This window comes from Callionymus lyra, chromosome 16 (genome assembly GCF_982586985.1).
Source record: "Callionymus lyra chromosome 16, fCalLyr1.hap1.1, whole genome shotgun sequence".
Classification (NCBI taxonomy): domain Eukaryota; kingdom Metazoa; phylum Chordata; class Actinopteri; order Syngnathiformes; family Callionymidae; genus Callionymus; species Callionymus lyra.
Window position 1 is genome coordinate 24,151,395 of NC_141833.1, and position 20,907 is coordinate 24,172,301.

A 20,907-nucleotide genomic window follows, 5' to 3' on the forward strand; every position below is an offset into this window, starting at 1 on the left:
TATATATATATATGAATATATATATATATATATATATATATATATATGACGTAACTTCCGTTTACAACGTCACTAAGATGGAGCCGTTTAGTGTAGAAAGTGTCCATCGATCCATACTCAGTTTTGTGGGCATGGAGCACTATTGAATTGAATTGAGACGCACTTACGCACTAAAAATACTAACTTTGAGTACACAAGTATGTGATTTGAGACACAGCACTGGTCACTAGTTTTTGAAATTTACAGAAACTTTTCCAACTTGAAAATATCGAAAGTGTCAGAAAACGTTTTTCTAATGATTCATTTTTATCCTCAAACTATTTAAACTCAAATGTAAACGAGGACATGAACTAGTTCCTGATAATATCATGATAACAGTAAACGTTTCTACATCATGGTGTTCATCAGGCGGTCAACAAGCTGGCGGAAATAATGAACCGTAAGGACATGAAGCTGGACCAGAAGAAGAAGGGAAGCACGGCCGACCTGAGGAAGAAGGAGAAGGAGAACCGCAAGCTTCAGCTGGAGCTCAACCAGGAGAAGGAGAAGTTCAACCACATGGCCATCAAGTATGTGAAGGAGCTGAGCGAGATGCAGGCGGTGAGTTTCGGTCCAGTCGTGCAGCCCCTGTAAAATATCAGCTTCTTCTCTGACCCTGCGAACATCTGCCGGCCTCCACAGCAACTGTCCGAGGAGAGCACGTATCGCAACGAGCTGCAGATGCAGCTGGACAGCAAGGAGAGCGACATCGAGCAGCTGCGAGAGAAACTCAACGACCTGCAGCAGCGCATGGACAACTCTAGCATCACCAGCCTGCAGACAGACGAGACCGACAGCAACCTCGCAGGTACAAGGACATGTACTTGTTACTGTCGGGTACTAGTAAATATATACGTGTTACTGTCGGGTACTAGTAAATATATACTTGTTACTGTCGGGTACTAGTAAATATATACGTGTTACTGTCGGGTACTAGTAAATATATACGTGTTACTGTCGGGTACTAGTAAATATATACGTGTTACTGTCGGGTACTAGTAAATATATACGTGTTACTGTCGGGTACTAGTAAATATATACGTGTTACTGTCGGGTACTAGTAAATATATACGTGTTACTGTCGGGTTCTAGTAAATATATACGTGTTACTGTCGGGTACTAGTAAATATATACGTGTTACTGTCGGGTACTAGTAAATATATACGTGTTACTGTCGGGTACTAGTAAATATATACGTGTTACTGTCGGGTACTAGTAAATATATACGTGTTACTGTCGGGTACTAGTAAATATATACGTGTTACTGTCGGGTTCTAGTAAATATATACGTGTTACTGTCGGGTTCTAGTAAATATATACGTGTTACTGTCGGGTTCTAGTAAATATATACGTGTTACTGTCGGGTACTAGTAAATATATACGTGTTACTGTCGGGTTCTAGTAAATATATACGTGTTACTGTCGGGTACTAGTAAATATATACGTGTTACTGTCGGGTACTAGTAAATATATACGTGTTACTGTCGGGTTCTAGTAAATATATACGTGTTACTGTCGGGTAGAAGTAAATATATACGTGTTACTGTCGGGTTCTAGTAAATATATATGTGTTACTGTCGGGTTCTAGTAAATATATACGTGTTACTGTCGGGTAGAAGTAAATATATACGTGTTACTGTCGGGTTCTAGTAAATATATATGTGTTACTGTCGGGTTCTAGTAAATATATACGTGTTACTGTCGGGTTCTAGTAAATATATACGTGTTACTGTCAGGTCAAAGTAAATATATATTTTTTACTCTCAGGTAGAAGAAAATATACTTGTTACGGTCGGGTACTAGTAAAAATATATTTCTTATTGTCAGGTAGAAGTAAATATATACTTGTCATTGTCAGGTAGAAGAAAATATATATTTGTTACTTTCAGGTAGAAGTAAATATAATTGTTTTTCTCAGGTAAAAATATACATGTTATTCTCAGCAGGTGTAAATATATATTTCTCAGGTAGAAAAGTATCCAGTGTATTCTCAGATAAATCTCACTAATACATTCAGATTTGCAGCTTCAACTTCAAACAAGTATGTGTACTGTGTAACATGAAGTACATACACAACATTTCTATATATTCAACTCAATTATAGATGTATTGACTTCCATGTTCACGAGTTCATCCTTGAATCTGATCATTTCATGTACGTTGTTGTTCATCCCAGACCTCATTGTTGTGGTTTCATGCTCAGATTTCCTTTGATTCACTTCGTCCTCACAGTCCTGCTGTAGATGTTCACTGTCGAACACACATGTCCAGAAGAACCTTTGTTTCAAGAAGACTCACTCGTGCTCCGTCTCACTGTTGAATTAATCTCTCTCTATCTCCTTCAGTCGGTTCTCCTTATCTTAGTCACTCTTCCTTTCTCTGTGTGAGTAACTGACGAAACCTCTGCCTGGTCTGTGCTGCGGCTGCTTGTGTTTCCTTTTCAGTTCCTTTGCATTTCTGTGACCCGACCCAGACCCGACCCAGACCCAGACCCCGACCCAGACCCAGACCCAGACCCAGACCCCGACCCAGACCCAGACCCAGACCCAGACCCGACCCAGACCCGACCCAGACCCGACCCGAGAGAGTCTGAACCGAACTTTAACTCCACGATAAAAGTGGCCACGAGTCAAACTCACAGCTTCATCTTCTCACTTACGAGCGTTAGCTTCTGTTAGCATGACATCACTTCCTGTCACTGTCCTTCAGTCGCACCATCATGTTTTCACAACATTCTACTTGACCTTCATCTGTAAAGAGATGTTTGACGATGTTTTAACTCATCACGTGACCTTCATGTTTGATCCACAGTCATCTCATTACATCCATTTTCACGTCAACACGCAGCATAACTGTAGACATTAGCTCAGAGATCGATGATGAATCAGTAGTTTGATCAAGTAAGACACTAAAGAACATATTTAGTTACAATCCATCTTGATTCCTATTTAGTTGTTTAATGGTTAAGATCATTTAAAACTGTCAAAAGTTTAGACGGTTTCTGAAGCGATTTAATGTCACGTTTGATTGTCATTTGTTGCATTTCTAAGATGAAAAGCATGAAAACGTTGCATAACCTCAGAGCCGGCGTCGCACCTGTGCACAGGTGTGACACGAGTGGGCACATATGGAACAGTGTCGCACAAGTGTGTGAACCTCACGTGTGGATGAAGCTTCTTCTTCTTCTTCTTCTCACAGCTTGTTTGCATGAACCTCCTTTACGTTCTTCATGCTTTGACCAGTAGATTTTAACTCCAGTAAAACAGGACAGTTTTGAAAAACTTCTGCAGAACTAATTTACATTTTATTTTTGCCACGTTTGTTTTCCTGCGTTGGTGTCGACGTGTCACTGCATGATCAACTCTGGACTAGTTATAGTGACTCCACTAACTAGTCTTCTCTGCTGGTCTGTAGAGTCCAGGCTGGAGGGCTGGTTGTCTATTCCTAACCGCGCTAACATCAAGAGATACGGCTGGAAGAAGCAGGTGAGTCGACGCCATCTTCATCATCTTCATCATCATCATCACCTGACCTCTGACCTCCTGTGTCCAGTATGTTGTTGTGAGCAGTAAGAAGATTCTCTTCTACAACGACGAGCAGGACAAGGAGCAGTCCAACCCGTCCATGGTGCTGGACATCGAGTGAGTGGATTCAACCTCCGTGAAGATGTGACTCGTTCAGCTGTTATTATTGTTTCAAATCATAGTTTGTATTTGTCATGTTTCTTTTACGCTTCTTACTTCAATACTGATGGTTCCTGATGGACCAGAGAAATCATCCTGTTGCTCCTCAGCTTTGGAACCAACCTCCACTTCAAGAAACATCTCAAGACACTTCTATTTGAGCTTTTTCTTAAATATATGGCGTTAAACATGTTTGTCTCCATGTTGTCTTCACCTTTTAGAGTTTTTACATTTGTATGTATTTTAACTGTGGATTGTTTTGTTGTTAAAGCACTTTATGAGCCTGGTCTAAAAACATCTTTACAAATAACTATGACTTACTTACTTACTTTTTATATTAACAATCAACATGAAAATATTCACAGCGTTTGTTCATTTTCTTGTCGCAATGAAACTTCCAGCCTCTAGATGGCAGCAGTCGTTACGTCCTCGGCAGCTAAAGGAAGAATGATGACTGAGGACGAGAGGATACAGTGACTCCAGCAGCTTTTAAAGCTGATCTTTGGACATATTCTGTCCTTCAGTTCAGAATTAGTTTGACGAAGAGATGATCTCCTAAATCAGGGGTGTCAAAGTGGTCCAGAAAAAGGCCGAGACGGTGCAGGCTTTTGTTCCAACCAGTCCAGCACACATGAGTTAACCAATCAGGTGTCAGCAACCCCTTACTGGCAATTATTTGATTACTGTCTTCAGACGCCTGATTGGTTCACCTATATGTGCTGGACTGGTTGGAACAAAAGCCTGCACCGTCTCGGCCTTTTTCTGGACCCGTTTGACACCCGTGCTCTAAACTTTTGTGTCTCAGAAACATTGAAAAAGTGACTGAAGTGAATCTAATATCTCGTGTGTCGCTCCAGTTCTGTCGTCCATCAACTCTTTCTGTTTGCATCGTTGACTCTCGTCGGAACATCTTGATGAACATAAATCATGTTTTTGATGTTTCTCTCTCTGTGCAGCAAACTGTTCCACGTGAGGCCCGTCACTCAAGGCGACGTGTACCGGGCGGAGACCGAGGAGATCCCCAGAATATTCCAGGTACTGACTCGTGGTCCGGCTCGTGGTCCGGCTCGTGGTCCGGCTCGTGGTCCGGCTCGCGGTCCGGCTCGCGGTCTGGCTCGCGGTCCGGCTCGTGGTCCGGCTCGTGGTCCGGCTCCGATCAGCGTTTGACCCTCATGTCCTCAGATCCTGTACGCCAACGAGGGCGAGTGCCGGAAGGACGTGGACCTGGAGGCGGTGCCTCAGGGCGACAAGACCAACTGTCTGCCGCACAAAGGTCACGAGTTCATCCCGACCCTCTATCACTTCCCGTCCAACTGCGAGGCCTGTTCCAAACCCCTGTGGCACGTGTTCAAGCCGCCGCCCGCCCTGGAGTGTCGGCGCTGCCACGTCAAGTGTCACAAGGACCACCTGGACAAGAAGGAGGACGTGATCGCGCCCTGCAAAGGTGAGGCCCTCCTGAGCGGCCATTATCATGTATAATGTATATAATGTACCTCCTTGAGTACTTGATTCATCTCAGAGGGAAGTCAGAGAAATACTGTCTTATAAAATACATTACTTTAAAATAAATACAAAATGTTTTAAAACTCAAAATACAATCTTAGGAAATACAAAGTCTACCAGAAAACACAATATAATCTTTCAAAAACTATTATAATGTATATAAAATATCTTGTTTACATCAAAACTCAGACAGAAGTTTATTTATAATAAAGTTTATTCTGTTTATATTCTATTTTCATGTCTGATGAGATGAAATACAGAAGTTATAAAATACAAATAAAATCTTAAAGTTAAAAGAAAGACATTTAAAAAAAATAGATGGAAGAACGATAGAAATACCATCTTATAAAATACTTCTTTTTTTTTTTAAATACAAAATGTTTTAAAACTAAAAATACAATCTTAAGAAATAGAAAATCTACCAGAACACAAAATAGAATCTTTCAAAATGACAAATAAAATCTTTTTAAAACAGAAAATACAATATTTAAAAAAGAAAAACCTCTTTCAAATTACAAAGATATACAACCTCACAAAATACAACATCTTTCAAAAACTATTATAATATCATATCTCGTTTACATCAATACTTGATTCATCTCAGAGAGAAGTTTATTCTATTTATAATAAGGTTTTATATATTTATATTCTATTTCAATGTCTGATGAGATAAAATACTGAAGTTATAGATTTTAAAATACAAAAATAAAATCTTATAGTTAAAAGAAAGACATTTTACAAAATACTTTCTTAAGAAACAATCTTAACAATACATTCTCAAAAGAAACCTCCGAAATAAATGATTTCAAACGATAGAAATACTGTCTTATAAAGTACTTTTTTTTAAAATAAATACAAAATGTTTTAAAACTCAAAATACAATCTTAGGAAATACAAAGTCTACCAGAAAACACAATATAATCTTTCAAAAACTATTATAATATAATGTATATAAAATATCTCGTTTACATCAAAACTCAGACAGAAGTTTGTTTATAATAAAGTTTATTCTATTTATATTCTATTTTCATGTCTGATGAGATGAAATACAGAAGTTATGAAATACAAATAAAATCTTAAAGTTAAAAGAAAGACATTTAAAAAAAATAGATGGAAGAACGATAGAAATACCATCTTATAAAATACTTCTTTTTTTTAAATACAACATGTTTTAAAACTAAAAATACAATCTTAAGAAATACAAAATCTACCAGAACACAAAATAGAATCTTTCAAAATGACAAATAAAATCTTTTTAAAACAGAAAATACAATATTTTAAAAAGAAAAACCTCTTTCAAATTACAAAGATATACAACCTCACAAAATACAACATCCTTCAAAAACTATTATAATATCATGTCTCGTTTACATCAATACTTGATTCATCTCAGAGAGAAGTTTATTCTATTTATAATAAGGTTTTATCTATTTATATTCTATATATATTCTATTTCAATGTCTGATGAGATTAAATACTGAAGTTATAGATTTTAAAATACAAAAATAAAATCTTAAAGTTAAAAGAAAGACATTTTACAAAATACTTTCTTAAGAAACAATCTTAACAATACATTCTAAAAAGAAACCTCCGAAATAAATGATTTCAAACGATAGAAATACTGTCTTATAAAGTACTTTTTTTTTAATAAATACAAAATGTTTTAAAACAAAAAATACAATCTTAAGAAATACAAAATCTACCAGAAAACAAAAGAAAACTTTCAAAATAGAATCTTTCAAAATGACAAAGAAAATCTTTTTAAAACAAAAAATACAATATTAAAAAAAAAACCTCACAAAATATTTCAAAACACAATCTTACAAAAACTAACATAATATATATTTGATATATTTTTCTGGCAGTTGTGTTGATGTGTTTATGACGATCAATAATGTGTGTTACTGGTCTGACAGTTGTGTTGATGATGTTGTGTTTATGACGATCAATAAGGTGTGTTACTGGTCTGACAGTTGTGTTGATGATGTTGTGTTTATGACGATCAATAAGGTGTGTTACTGGTCTGGCAGTTGTGTTGATGATGTTGTGTTTATGACGATCAATAATGTGTGTTACTGGTCTGACAGTTGTGTTGATGATGTTGTGTTTATGACGATCAATAAGGTGTGTTACTGGTCTGGCAGTTGTGTTGATGATGTTGTGTTTATGACGATCAATAATGTGTTACTGGTCTGAAAGTTGTGTTTATGACGATCAATAAGGTGTGTTACTGGTCTGACAGTTGTGTTGATGATGTTGTGTTTATGACGATCAACAAGGTGTGTTACTGGTCTGACAGTTGTGTTGATGATGTTGTGTTTATGACGATCAATAAGGTGTGTTACTGGTCTGGCAGTTGTGTTGATGATGTTGTGTTTATGACGATCAATAAGGTGTGTTACTCTCTTAAGCACGTTGTCAACACTTGTGTGTCTCTGCCAGTCAACTACGACGTGACCTCCGCCCGGGACATGCTGCTGCTCGCTCTGACGCAGGACGAGCAGAAGAAGTGGATCGGTCACCTCGGCAAGAAGATCCCCAAGACTCCGCCGTCCACCTTCCTGCGGGCGTCGCCGCGAACCATGTCCACCCGCGGACCCAACCAGTCCTTCCGCAAGAACCCAAAGAGCAACACAGGGAAGCTGAGGTAACTGGAGTCACGGTGTGTGTGTGTGTGTGTGTCAGGTGTGTGTGTGTGTCAGGTGTGTGTGTGTCAGGTGTGTGTGTGTCAGGTGTGAGTGTGTCAGGTGTGTGTGTGTCAGGTGTGAGTGTGTCAGGTGTGAGTGTGTCAGGTGTGTGTGTGTAGAGTGTGTGTGTCAGGTGTGTGTGTGTGTGTGTCAGGTGTGTGTCAGGTGTGTGTGTGTGTGTGTGTCAGGTGTGTGTCAGGTGTGTGTGTGTGTGTCAGGTGTGTGTCGAGTGTGTGTGTGTCAGGTGTGTGTCGAGTGTGTGTGTGTCGGGTGTGTGTCGAGTGTGTGTGTGTCGGGTGTGTGTCGGGTGTGTGTGTGTGTCAGGTGTGTGTCAGGTGTGTGTGTGTCGAGTGTGTGTGTGTCAGGTGTGTGTCGGGTGTGTGTCGGGTGTGTGTCGGGTGTGTGTCGGGTGTGTGTCGGGTGTGTGTCAGGTGTGTGTCGAGTGTGTGTGTGTGTGGAGTGTGTGTGTGTGTGGAGTGTGTGTGTGTGTGTGTCAGGTGTGAGTGTGTGTCAGGTGTGTGTCGAGTGTGTGTCAGGTGTGTGTGTGTGTGTGGAGTGTGTGTGTGTGTCGTCAGGAGGTGCCGGTGCTGCTCCGTCAGTCACATGACCCAGTGTTTGTCTCCTGTGTTGTAGCCGAGCGCAGTCCAGCCTCCACGCAGCAGACACGACCTCCAGCACTTGTTGATGTTTCCTGCTCCAGTTAGACTATTATAGCTGCTCTGTCCGCTCGTGACTCGCTGTCGGGATCAACTCTGGTTCTCAAGAGCTCGCCTTCACTTGAGAAAATGTGCTTTAGTTCCAGAGAATCAAAGAATTAAAAAAGTCTTTGTTTTTATCTCGCTTTCGTGAAAACATTGTTGCTGTATTTTCTCAAGTCAAGGCCCTTTAAGAGAAGCAGGTTTAAGTTCATCAGTGTCGTCCGAAGATTTAACCTTTTATCGAAATGTTGTTTTTCTACCATCGCATTATTTCCACTTAATTCAAAAATATTGTTTATTTTTTTCATTTAAAAGTATTTTATATTTTTAAAATGAAGGATGTTTATATTTACGTTGTTTGATTTTATTATTCCAGTAATTAAAATACATTTTAAATTCAATATATAAACACATAAGTCCCTTTAATGCGTTTATAAAAGAGAAAATACTTCAATAAATATTCAATTACTTTAAAAAGTAACATTTTAAAAATAGAAATGATTGAATTAATTCGATTAAAAAGATGAACAACATTTCAATAAATATTCCAATAAGAAATAAAGCATCAAAACATGAATGTTCTCACGACACTGATGCACTTTCACACCATTAAAGACTCAAAGGGACATGAAATGTATCTGAATCTCTTCTGGTCCAGAACCAACGATCTGGACCAGGTTCCCGACCCGATCTTTTCTGCTCCTTCAGTTGAGTTCTACTAACCGGTGACACGTCCTCCTTCACTGGCCTCTCTGTCTTTCAGCTAACCGTCTCGTCGGATCTTCTTTCTGGATTCTGTGCTTTTCCTTCCCTAAATCCTTTACTTCCACCACGAAGACTCTTGAGAGACACTCCAGACTCCAGACTCCAGACTCCAGATGGACGACGGACGCCAGGCTTCGCCGGACGTTGAAAACAAAAACAAAAACAAAAAAACAAAAAGGCTGCCGAGCTGCTGTGACCCTTCCTCACATATCCTACTTGCAGCTCTCAACCACAAGATGTCGCCAAATCCAGGGAGCGCTGGTGTTATTAGGGGTTTGCAGGTGTTCCAGGTACTGTGGCAGCGGTGAGTGATCGTGTCTCAGGAGAACCAAGATCACGTGTTTTAAACTGACTGATGCCTTTTCGTCTTTGCCTTTTATCCACGAGCGTTTGAGTATTAAGAGCTTCATGGAAACATTTAATTCTATGCATCATTTTACCGTTTTTATGGATCAGTCGTGGCTTCCGTCGGTACATGTTTCTAATGTATTGCCTTACATTGATGGTTGAAAAGGAAATATAAGTTAACATTGTAAACGTGCACTGTTTGAATTGTAAATTATTTGTATTAGACGAGGTGTTCGGACGCCTAGTGCCTTAAAGACGTCGTTTTACTGCCATATCTTCTCCTTCCAGACGTTCAGTGCCACGTGTGGATCCAACATGGTGTTATATAAAGATATATAAAGATTACTAGAGTTACCACTTTATGGACACATTGCAATAGTTAGCATTGTTTGGTGTCGTTGGACAAGTTTCGGGACGACCTTCAGGCCCGCGAATGCAAACCCCGGCTTCAGTGTACATACCGCACAGGATTGTGGGAAACCCCAGAGGATTGTGGGATACCTCGTCGTGTTCAGCTGAGAAGAAAAGCACTGGAACTATTTTCTCTGGTCTCGGATTAAGTTGCATGGTTTGTTGCATTGAGTCGCACTGATGGATATGTCAATAAACATATCTTTATCAATCAATGGATCCATCAATGGATCAATCAATGGATCAATCAATGGATCAGCAGCTGTCACTCAACTCCTTACACACGCACACACACACCTTACACACACCTTCTTACACACACACACACACACACACACACTTTCTTACACCTACACACACACACCTTCTTACACACACACACACACACCTTCTTACACACACACACACCTTCTTATACACACACACACACACACACCTTCTTACACCTACACACACACACCTTCTTACACACACACACACACACACACCTTCTTACACACCTACACACACCTACACACACCTACCTACACACACCTACCTACACCTACCTACACACACCTACATACCTACATACACACACACACACCTACCTACACCTACACACACCTACACCTACCTACATACACACCTACACCTACCTACACCTACACACACCTACACCTACCTACACCTACCTACACCTACACACACCTACACCTACACACACCTACACCTACCTACACCTACCTACACACACCTACATACCTACATACACACACACACCTACCTACACCTACACACACCTACACCTACCTACATACACACCTACACCTACCTACACCTACACACACCTACACCTACACACACCTACACACACCTACACCTACACACACCTACACACACCTACACCTACACACACCTACACCTACACACACCTACACCTACCTACACACACCTACACCTACCTACATACACACCTACACCTACCTACATACACACCTACACCTACCTACATACACACCTACACCTACCTACATACACACCTACACCTACACACACCTACACCTACCTACACACACACACGTACCTACACACACACACACACCTACACCTACCTACACACACACCTACATACACACACCTACACACACACACCTACACACACACACCTACACACACACACCTACACACACACACACACACACACACACACACACACACACACACACACTTTTAATGTACATGTGTTTCCAACTTTTAGTTCTGCTCTATTGTGTTACCGAGTCTCTGTTGTCATCACTCAGATCTTGAAGAACAAACACACAAGTGCTCAGAGTCTAGAAAACATGTCTTATCTTTTAAAATATCACTTAAATTAGTTTAATGTCTTTATTAAAAAAAAGGCTTTGATCAAAAGATGAGAATGTTATATAAAATGATACAATTTCTTGTTTAAAAGTCTTCTAGTGGAGATGATGTGAAACATTAACAGTCGCATTATGACGTACAAATATATACAGGTATATATATTTAATGACGCAGTGACGTCATCTAGCGCGGGGTCTACGCTGAACCACGTGAGAAGCAAACAAATATTAAATATGTTTAAAATACAATCTCGAACTTCAAGCGATGTTTACTTCGTTAAGATTTGAAGATTTAATAAAAATAAATCAGGAGCAACGACGACGCGTTCGTTGCAAGGAATTGTGGGAATTGTAGTTCGTATCTCCTGCAGAAAAGCACGAGTGACATCTACTGACGTTATGAAAAAAACACATTAAAAAACTACGGTTTTGTACTGTTTGTAACTTTAATGTCATGAATTTATGCGCGAATTATTTTAATTAATTAAAACTCGTCTATAATACATTAAATAATGAAACTTTAACGTATGAATGTATATAAAATAAAAATATTAATAATGTCGTCAGTGACGATCTTTAAGCTCAACCCGCCCCGCAGCTCTGACGTCACGAGTTGCAGCGTCATTGTGTTTGAATGAAGTTGAAGCTTCTTCTCGCTCTGGACTGAAGACACTCAGCAGCAGAGCAGCGTCGACGCGCAGGTGCCAAACATGCCGGTGTTTACAGGTACGAGCCTCCATTACCTTCGGTACCTTCAGAACCTTCAGAACCTCCAGAACCTCCAGAACCTTCTCACCCGGAGTCTCACCCGGACCCGCTGTCACGTGTCCAGCGCCCTAGCATTAGCATGTTAGCATTAGCACAACACTCAGTTAGCTGCTAACGTTACGAAGCACTTTTGGAGCGTTTTCACGTCAATGTCGTCGTTTTTACAGAATAAACAACAAATAAACACAGAAGACAAACGTGGACGTGTTTGTGTTTCGTCAACAATCTGACGTTTAATGTGAACGTTTTGTGAGCCGGTGTGTGAGGCCAAGTTGACACAAACAAGGAAACTGCATTAGCTTGTTAGCTAATAACTACATTTATACATGTTTATATTAATATAATGTATCTTTATAACACATTAGCTTCTTAATAACTACATTTATACATGTTTATATTCATATAATGTATCTTTATAACACATTAGCTTCTTAATAACTGCATTTATGCATGTTTATATTGATATAATGTATCTTTATAACACATTAGCTTCTTAATAACTACATTTATACATGTTTATATTCATATAATGTATCTTTATAACACATTAGCTTCTTAATAACTACATTTATACATGTTTATATTCATATAATGTATCTTTATAACACATTAGCTTCTTAATAACTACATTTATACATGTTTATATTCATATAATGTATCTTTATAACACATTAGCTTCTTCATAACTACACTTATACATGTTTATATTCATATAATGTATCTTTATAACACATTAGCTTCTTAATAACTACATTTATACATGTTTATATTCATATAATGTATCTTTATAACACATTCGCTTCTTAATAACTACATTTATACATGTTTATATTCATATAATGTATCTTTATAACACATTAGCTTCTTAATAACTACATTTATACATGTTTATATTCATATAATGTATCTTTATAACACATTAGATTCTTAGTAACAATTAATTAATTGAACATAAGTCGATGCTCAGATGTGACTTGTGTTGTTTCAGTCGTCTTGTGTCGTGTTGATCAGTTGTGTCGTTGTGTTGTCGTCACTCTGGAGTCCTCATGTGTCGTGTCGCCCTCAGTGAACGTGAAGTGGGGCAAAGAGAAGTACGATTCTGTGGAGCTCAACACTGAAGAGCCTCCGATGGTCTTCAAGGCTCAGCTCTTCGCTCTGACAGGAGTTCAGCCCGACAGACAGAAGGTCATGGTGAAGGGAGGCACCTTGAAGGTGAACCATCTACACACCTTCATCAACACACAACACACACCAGGGCAACCAATCTATTTAGTAAATATTGATGGATTTAAACTCTATTGATCTCACAGAGAGAACATGACTTTTTTAAGAGAAACTCTGAGGAAATGATCAAGTAACATCTCGTGACGGTTCAAATATGATAATAGAAATAATGTTTGTATAAACTGTTAAGTTGGTTTCACAGAAAAGACGTTGATGAAGCTAAAGATTCTACACGTCACTGATGTTTGTTTATATTCATAAGAAAAATAAATGTATATTTTCAAATGCAACTGATGACAAACAGAACTCAAATAAAATAACAAAGTTATAAAAACTGCTCGTGAAAGTATCTGCTGCGTCACAGATCTATGGTTGACTCACTTCTCTGCTGCAGGACGACGACTGGGGCAACATCAAGCTGAAGGACGTGAGTGTCTCCAGACTCTGAGGTGGATGAAGCTCCTGTGTTTGAAGCTCCTGTTCTCTCTTGAAGGGCATGACGCTGCTCATGATGGGATCAGCCGAAGCTCTGCCGGAGGAACCTGCTGTCAGACCCATGTTTGTGGAGGACATGACTGAAGAGCAGCTGGCCTCGGCGGTGAGAACGTTGAAGGACTCGTTTGACTGGAATATGATGCAGAGAAACGATCGATCGACGTGTGATCATAAATGGTTCATTTCTCTTCAGCTTTAAAAGCTGCTGGACTCACTGTATCCTCTCGTCCTCAGTCGTAACTACTTTAATTTGTTTTCACACCAACATATGTCCAAACATCAGCTTTAAAAGCTGCTGGACTCACTGTATCCTCTCGTCCTCAGTCGTAACTACTTTCATTTGTTTCAAACCAAAATATGTCCAAACATCGGCTTTAAAAGCTGCTGGACTCACTGTATCCTCTCGTCCTCAGTCGTAACTGCTTTCATTTGTTTTCAAACCAAAATATGTCCAAACATCAGCTTTAAAAGCTGCTGGACTCGCTGTATCCTCTCGTCCTCAGTCGTAACTACTTTCATTTGTTTTCACACCAAAATATGTCCAAACATCCTCTTTAAAAGCTGCTGGACTCACTGTATCCTCTCGTCCTCAGTCGTAACTGCTTTCATTTGTTTTCACACCAAAATATGTCCAAACATCCTCTTTAAAAGCTGCTGGACTCACTGTATCCTCTCGTCCTCAGTCGTAACTACTTTCATTTGTTTCAAACCAAAATATGTCCAAACATCGGCTTTAAAAGCTGCTGGACTCACTGTATCCTCTCGTCCTCAGTCGTAACTGCTTTCATTTGTTTTCAAACCAAAATATGTCCAAACATCAGCTTTAAAAGCTGCTGGACTCGCTGTATCCTCTCGTCCTCAGTCGTCACTGCTTTCATTTGTTTTCACACCAAAATATGTCCAAACATCATCTTTAAAAGCTGCTGGACTCACTGTATCCTCTCGTCCTTAGTTCAATTAAAAGTTAAACCAGAAATAAACTACAATAAAAAATAAAATATAACGTTAAGGCCCCTTTTAGTTTATTTTAAATCAATACAGTGCAGTTGAATTTCAATACATATCATTAAAAAGTCGATATTTCATTGCATCTATATTTTCTCCTTTTCTGTATCCTCTCGTCCTCAGTCATCGCCGGGATCTCATCCTATTGTTTTAAAGTAACGACTGCTGCCATCTAGTGGCCCGATATTTAATTGCAACACAAACATTAACATGTGCAGTAAACTGTAAAAAACGTATTTTATTTTAGAGAAACGTAACAAACTATGATTAAAATAAAATGTTTCAAACATTTTAAATAAATGTAGAGAAACGATGGATCGATGTCGACATGTGACCATAAATAATTTCTCAGATGGAACTTCCTTGTGGACTCACCAACCTTGGAAACACGTGTTACATGAACGCCACAGTGCAGTGTCTGCGCTCCGTGCCTGAGCTGAAAACTGCCCTGAGAAGGTGAGTCGAAGGTCGTCGAAGGTCGTTGAAGGTCGTCGATGGAAGTCCTGACTCTGGTTGACCTGCAGGTATTCTGGAGCTCTGAGGTCTTCAGGTGCCAGTGCCCCGTCACAGTACATCACGGCAGGTGTGACCTCACGACGACACTCACCTGTGTTTGAACTCACGTTGACCTCCTGTGACCTTCAGCTCTACGCGACCTCTACGAGACGATGGACAAGACCTCCTCCAGCCTCCCGCCAATCATCCTGCTGCAGTTCCTCCACATGGCCTTCCCACAGTTCGCGGAGAAGGGAGACCAGGGACAGTATCTCCAGCAGGTGGGTCGTGGTGGACCTGTGGTTCTGGTCCTGGTGTCTCATGACCTCTGTGTCTCCAGGACGCAAACGAGTGCTGGCTGCAGATGATGAGAGTCCTTCAGCAGAAGCTGGAGTCGCTGGAGCCGGAGACGCCCATGGAGGTGAACCTTAGTCTGAAGAACTTCTCGTGTTTCATCTTCAAACACAGACCCTCAGTGTTTGTTAGATGATGATGAACATCTCGCTTGTAACGTTTGAATTTGACTTTTTTAATAACTTTCTACAATCATTTGATTCTTTTATTTATTAACGTGAACTATTTGAATCATCACAGCAAGAGACCAAAATAACAACTTTACAAATAAATAACAATAAAATAACAAGTTTAAATGAAACTTCAACTAAACATGTCAAACCTGTTCACTGAAGAATCGACACGTGACTTGAATCTCATCAAAGCTGTGTTTCAACATCTGAACCGACTTCTTCAATAACTAACTTGTTTTGACAGACGGACTCTGACAGCTCAGCGTCTTCGAAGAAGAATTTTATCGACCAATATTTTGGAGTAGAATTTGAAACGAGGTACAGTTGAAGTAAAAAAAAAAAAAACTACCGTCTGTCGTGTTGACATCTGTCAATCAAACGTGTCGCAGCATGAAGTGCACAGAGTCTGAGGACGAGGAGCCAATCAAAGGGAAGGAAAGTCAACTGCAGCTCAGCTGCTTCATCAACCAGGAAGTCAAGTATCTCGCCACCGGACTGAGGCTGGTGAGTATCACCACTAGGTGGAGTATTGTAGAGTATTGTGTAGTATTTACAGACCACATGACTCTTGAAGTCGTAACTGCTTTCATTCGTTTTCAAACCAAAATGTGTCCAAACATCAGCTTTAAAAGCTGCTGGACTCACTGTATCCTCTCGTCCTCAGTTCAATTAAAATTTAAACCAGAAAAGAACTACGATAAAATAAAATATGATGTAAAGGCTCTTCGTTTATTTTAAATCAATACAGTGCAGTTGAATGTCAATACATAAAAAGAGCCAAAAAAAACTATATTTCATTGTATCTATATTTTCTCATTTTCTGCATCCTCTCGTCCTCAGTCATCACCAGGATCTCACCCTTTAAAGTATATACTTTGACCATGGTCTGGAAAGTTCTATATAAATAAAAATGACTTACTTACTTACTATTGTTTAAAAGTAACGACTGCTGCCATCTAGTGGCCCGATGTTTAATTGCAACACAAACATTAACTGTTACATTAATTACATTAATGTGCAGAACAGTAAAAACATTTTATTTTACGGAAATGTAACAAACTATGATTCAAATAAAAGGTTTAAAACGTGTTAAATAAATCCGTGAATATAAAGTTGTGTCGTCAAGCGGATCCATGTCTTCACGAGATGTTTGACTCTCGTTCCTCAGCGTCTGCAGGAAGAAATCACCAAAATGTCTACGACGTTGGACAGAAACGCTCTGTACATAAAGTCGGTGAGTTGAGGTCGAGGTCGATGTTTGTTCACGACCTAAACGTCCGTGTCTTCAGTCCAAACTCAGCCGCCTCCCGGCGTACCTGACCGTGGAGATGGTCCGCTTCTTCTACAAGGAGAAGGAGTCGGTCAACGCCAAAGTCCTGAAGGTGGGTCCGGTCGTGTCCAGGTCTCACCTCCTGGTCCATGTCTCACCTCCTGGTCCAGGTCTCACCTCCTGGTCCAGGTCTCACCTCCTGGTCCAGGTCTCACCTCCTGGTCGAGGTCTCACCTCCTGGTCCAGGTCTCACCTCCTGGTCCAGGTCTCACCTCCTGGTCCAGGTCTCACCTCCTGGTCCAGGTCTCACCTCCTGGTCCAGGTCTCACCTCCTGGTCCAGGTCTCACCTCCTGGTCCAGGTCTCACCTCCTGGTCCAGGTCTCACCTCCGCTCTGCTCCTCAGGACGTGAAGTTCCCTCTCATGCTGGACGTGTACGAGCTGTGCACGGCCGAGCTGCAGCAGAAGATGCTGCCCCTGAGGTCAAAGTTCAAGGAGATGGAGGACAAGAAGCTGGAGCAGCAGCAGCAGAAGGTTCGGAGAAGATGAGTGTCTCCAGACCTGAAGCTCATGAAGGTTTGTGTTCCACAGACGACCAAGAAAGAAGTCGCCGTGAAGGAGATTAAATATGAGCCGTTCTCGTTCGCTGAAGGTGAGACTTTTGATTGACAGGTGACAGTTATTGATGGTATTCTTCAACAAAACTAGTTCAAACCATTTAGTTAGTTTTACTAGTTTTAAAAGTTTAAAACTTAGTCACAGTTTTAAACTTTTTTTTAGTCACAGAAAATATATTTATATAAAATGTTATATTCATTTCAAAACGGCTTTCAGACAGAAATAATATTTTAAATTAATTTAATTATTGTATTTTCAAGTCAAGTTGAAGTACATCCAAGTAACGTTGAAGTACATCCAAGTAACGTTGAAGTACATCCAAGTAACGTTGAAGTACATCAAAGTAACGTTGAAGTACATCCAAGTAACGCCGAAGTGAATCAAAGTAACGTCGAAGTGAATCAAAGTAACGTCGAAGTGAATCAAAGTAACGCCGAAGTGAATCAAAGTAACGTCGAAGTGAATCAAAGTAAAGTTAAAGTGAATCAAAGTAACGCCGAAGTGAATCAAAGTAAAGTTAAAGTGAATCAAAGTAACGCCGAAGTGAATCAAAGTAGCGCCGAAGTGAATCAAAGTAACGTCGAAGTGAATCAAAGTAAAGTTAAAGTGAATCAAAGTAACGCCGAAGTGAATCAAAGTAAAGTTAAAGTGAATCAAAGTAACGCCGAAGTGAATCAAAGTAACGCCGAAGTGAATCAAAGTAACGCCGAAGTGAATCAAAGTAACGCCGAAGTGAATCAAAGTAACGTCGAAGTGAATCAAAGTAAAGTTAAAGTGAATCAAAGTAACGCCGAAGTGAATCAAAGTAAAGTTAAAGTGAATCAAAGTAACGCCGAAGTGAATCAAAGTAGCGCCGAAGTGAATCAAAGTAACGTCGAAGTGAATCAAAGTAAAGTTAAAGTGAATCAAAGTAACGCCGAAGTGAATCAAAGTAAAGTTAAAGTGAATCAAAGTAACGCCGAAGTGAATCAAAGTAACGCCGAAGTGAATCAAAGTAACGCCGAAGTGAATCAAAGTAACGCCGAAGTGAATCAAAGTAACGCCGAAGTGAATCAAAGTAACGTCGAAGTGAATCAAAGTAAAGTTAAAGTGAATCAAAGTAACGCCGAAGTGAATCAAAGTAAAGTTAAAGTGAATCAAAGTAACGCCGAAGTGAATCAAAGTAGCGCCGAAGTGAATCAAAGTAACGTCGAAGTGAATCAAAGTAAAGTTAAAGTGAATCAAAGTAACGCCGAAGTGAATCAAAGTAAAGTTAAAGTGAATCAAAGTAACGCCGAAGTGAATCAAAGTAACGCCGAAGTGAATCAAAGTAACGCCGAAGTGAATCAAAGTAACGCCGAAGTGAATCAAAGTAACGTCGAAGTGAATCAAAGTAAAGTTAAAGTGAATCAAAGTAACGCCGAAGTGAATCAAAGTAAAGTTAAAGTGAATCAAAGTAACGCCGAAGTGAATCAAAGTAAAGTTAAAGTGAATCAAAGTAACGTCGAAGTGAATCAAAGTAAAGTTAAAGTGAATCAAAGTAACGCCGAAGTGAATCAAAGTAAAGTTAAAGTGAATCAAAGTAACGCCGAAGTGAATCAAAGTAGCGCCGAAGTGAATCAAAGTAACGTCGAAGTGAATCAAAGTAAAGTTAAAGTGAATCAAAGTAACGCCGAAGTGAATCAAAGTAAAGTTAAAGTGAATCAAAGTAACGCCGAAGTGAATCAAAGTAACGCCGAAGTGAATCAAAGTAACGCCGAAGTGAATCAAAGTAACGTCGAAGTGAATCAAAGTAAAGTTAAAGTGAATCAAAGTAACGCCGAAGTGAATCAAAGTAAAGTTAAAGTGAATCAAAGTAACGCCAAAGTGAATCAAAGTAGCGCCGAAGTGAATCAAAGTAACGTCGAAGTGAATCAAAGTAAAGTTAAAGTGAATCAAAGTAACGCCGAAGTGAATCAAAGTAAAGTTAAAGTGAATCAAAGTAACGCCGAAGTGAATCAAAGTAACGCCGAAGTGAATCAAAGTAACGCCGAAGTGAATCAAAGTAACGTCGAAGTGAATCAAAGTAAAGTTAAAGTGAATCAAAGTAACGCCGAAGTGAATCAAAGTAAAGTTAAAGTGAATCAAAGTAACGCCGAAGTGAATCAAAGTAGCGCCGAAGTGAATCAAAGTAACGTCGAAGTGAATCAAAGTAAAGTTAAAGTGAATCAAAGTAACGCCGAAGTGAATCAAAGTAAAGTTAAAGTGAATCAAAGTAACGCCGAAGTGAATCAAAGTAACGCCGAAGTGAATCAAAGTAAAGTTAAAGTGAATCAAAGTAATAGTTCTTAACGCTCATTCGTCCAAACAGACGTCGGCTCCAACAACAGCGGCTACTACGACCTTCAGGCGGTTCTGACGCATCAAGGTCGCTCCAGCTCGTCGGGTCACTACGTGGGCTGGGTGAAGAGAAAAGAAGGTGAGTGACAGCTGTCATGGATCCATCACTCGCTCATCATCTCCGTGCTCCTCAGACGAGTGGGTGAAGTTCGACGACGACAAGGTGAGCCTGGTGTCTCCCGAGGACATCCTGCGCCTGTCGGGCGGCGGCGACTGGCATATAGCATACGTGCTGCTGTACGGACCGCGGCGTCTGGAGGCTCTGAGCGAGTGAGAGTCACGTCTGCAATAAACCCGTCTTTCACTTTGATAACATTCACATGTTTCTTTGTAACTCTTTGTTTTCTACACGTGGACATTTTTAAACCTTCTCTCTGAACCTTGAACTCCAGGTCACATGATCAATAAAGACGTCAAACACCAGCGACACCTGCTTTATTCAGAGGTCAGAGGTCGCTCAGAGGTGGGTGTGGTCACTGAGGCACGATGACTGAGGACACACACACACACACACACCTTCTTATACACACACGCACGCTCACCTTCTTACACGCACACACACACCTACACCTACACCTACACACACACACACTTTTAATGTACATGTATTTCCAACTTTTAGTTCTGCTCTATTGTGTTACCGAGTCTCTGTTGTCATCACTCAGATC

The 20,907-nt window shown here is 40.0% G+C and overlaps 2 protein-coding genes across 3 annotated transcripts in view; both read left to right on the top strand.

The window, feature by feature from the left end:
* The window catches only part of rock1 (Rho-associated, coiled-coil containing protein kinase 1), a 44,322-nt gene extending 33,977 nt beyond the window's left edge, over positions 1 to 10,345 (top strand). The window contains exons 26-33 of one of the 2 annotated variants that reach the window (XM_087810410.1): positions 409 to 600; positions 682 to 847; positions 3,454 to 3,524; positions 3,592 to 3,680; positions 4,679 to 4,757; positions 4,905 to 5,166; positions 7,668 to 7,872; positions 8,546 to 10,345. In XM_087810410.1, coding sequence (XP_087666536.1) covers positions 409 to 600; positions 682 to 847; positions 3,454 to 3,524; positions 3,592 to 3,680; positions 4,679 to 4,757; positions 4,905 to 5,166; positions 7,668 to 7,872; positions 8,546 to 8,597 — 1,116 coding nt within the window. In that variant the 3' untranslated portion in view covers positions 8,598 to 10,345. The remainder of the gene's footprint in view (positions 1 to 408; positions 601 to 681; positions 848 to 3,453; positions 3,525 to 3,591; positions 3,681 to 4,678; positions 4,758 to 4,904; positions 5,167 to 7,667; positions 7,873 to 8,545) is intronic. The other variant, XM_087810411.1, reaches the window with a different exon arrangement.
* A 1,744-nt stretch (positions 10,346 to 12,089) lies between these two features.
* usp14 (ubiquitin specific peptidase 14 (tRNA-guanine transglycosylase)) lies at positions 12,090 to 20,662 on the top strand. The gene is made up of 16 exons (XM_087811728.1): positions 12,090 to 12,206; positions 13,315 to 13,460; positions 13,867 to 13,899; positions 13,966 to 14,070; positions 15,325 to 15,428; positions 15,497 to 15,555; positions 15,618 to 15,748; positions 15,808 to 15,888; positions 16,239 to 16,312; positions 16,384 to 16,498; positions 17,163 to 17,228; positions 17,284 to 17,376; positions 17,669 to 17,797; positions 17,855 to 17,915; positions 20,211 to 20,318; positions 20,374 to 20,662. The coding sequence occupies exons 1-16, from the start codon at positions 12,191 to 12,193 to the stop codon at positions 20,511 to 20,513; spliced, it is 1,461 nt and encodes a 486-aa protein (XP_087667854.1). The 5' UTR covers positions 12,090 to 12,190; the 3' UTR covers positions 20,514 to 20,662.
* Positions 20,663 to 20,907: the final 245 nt, after the last annotated feature.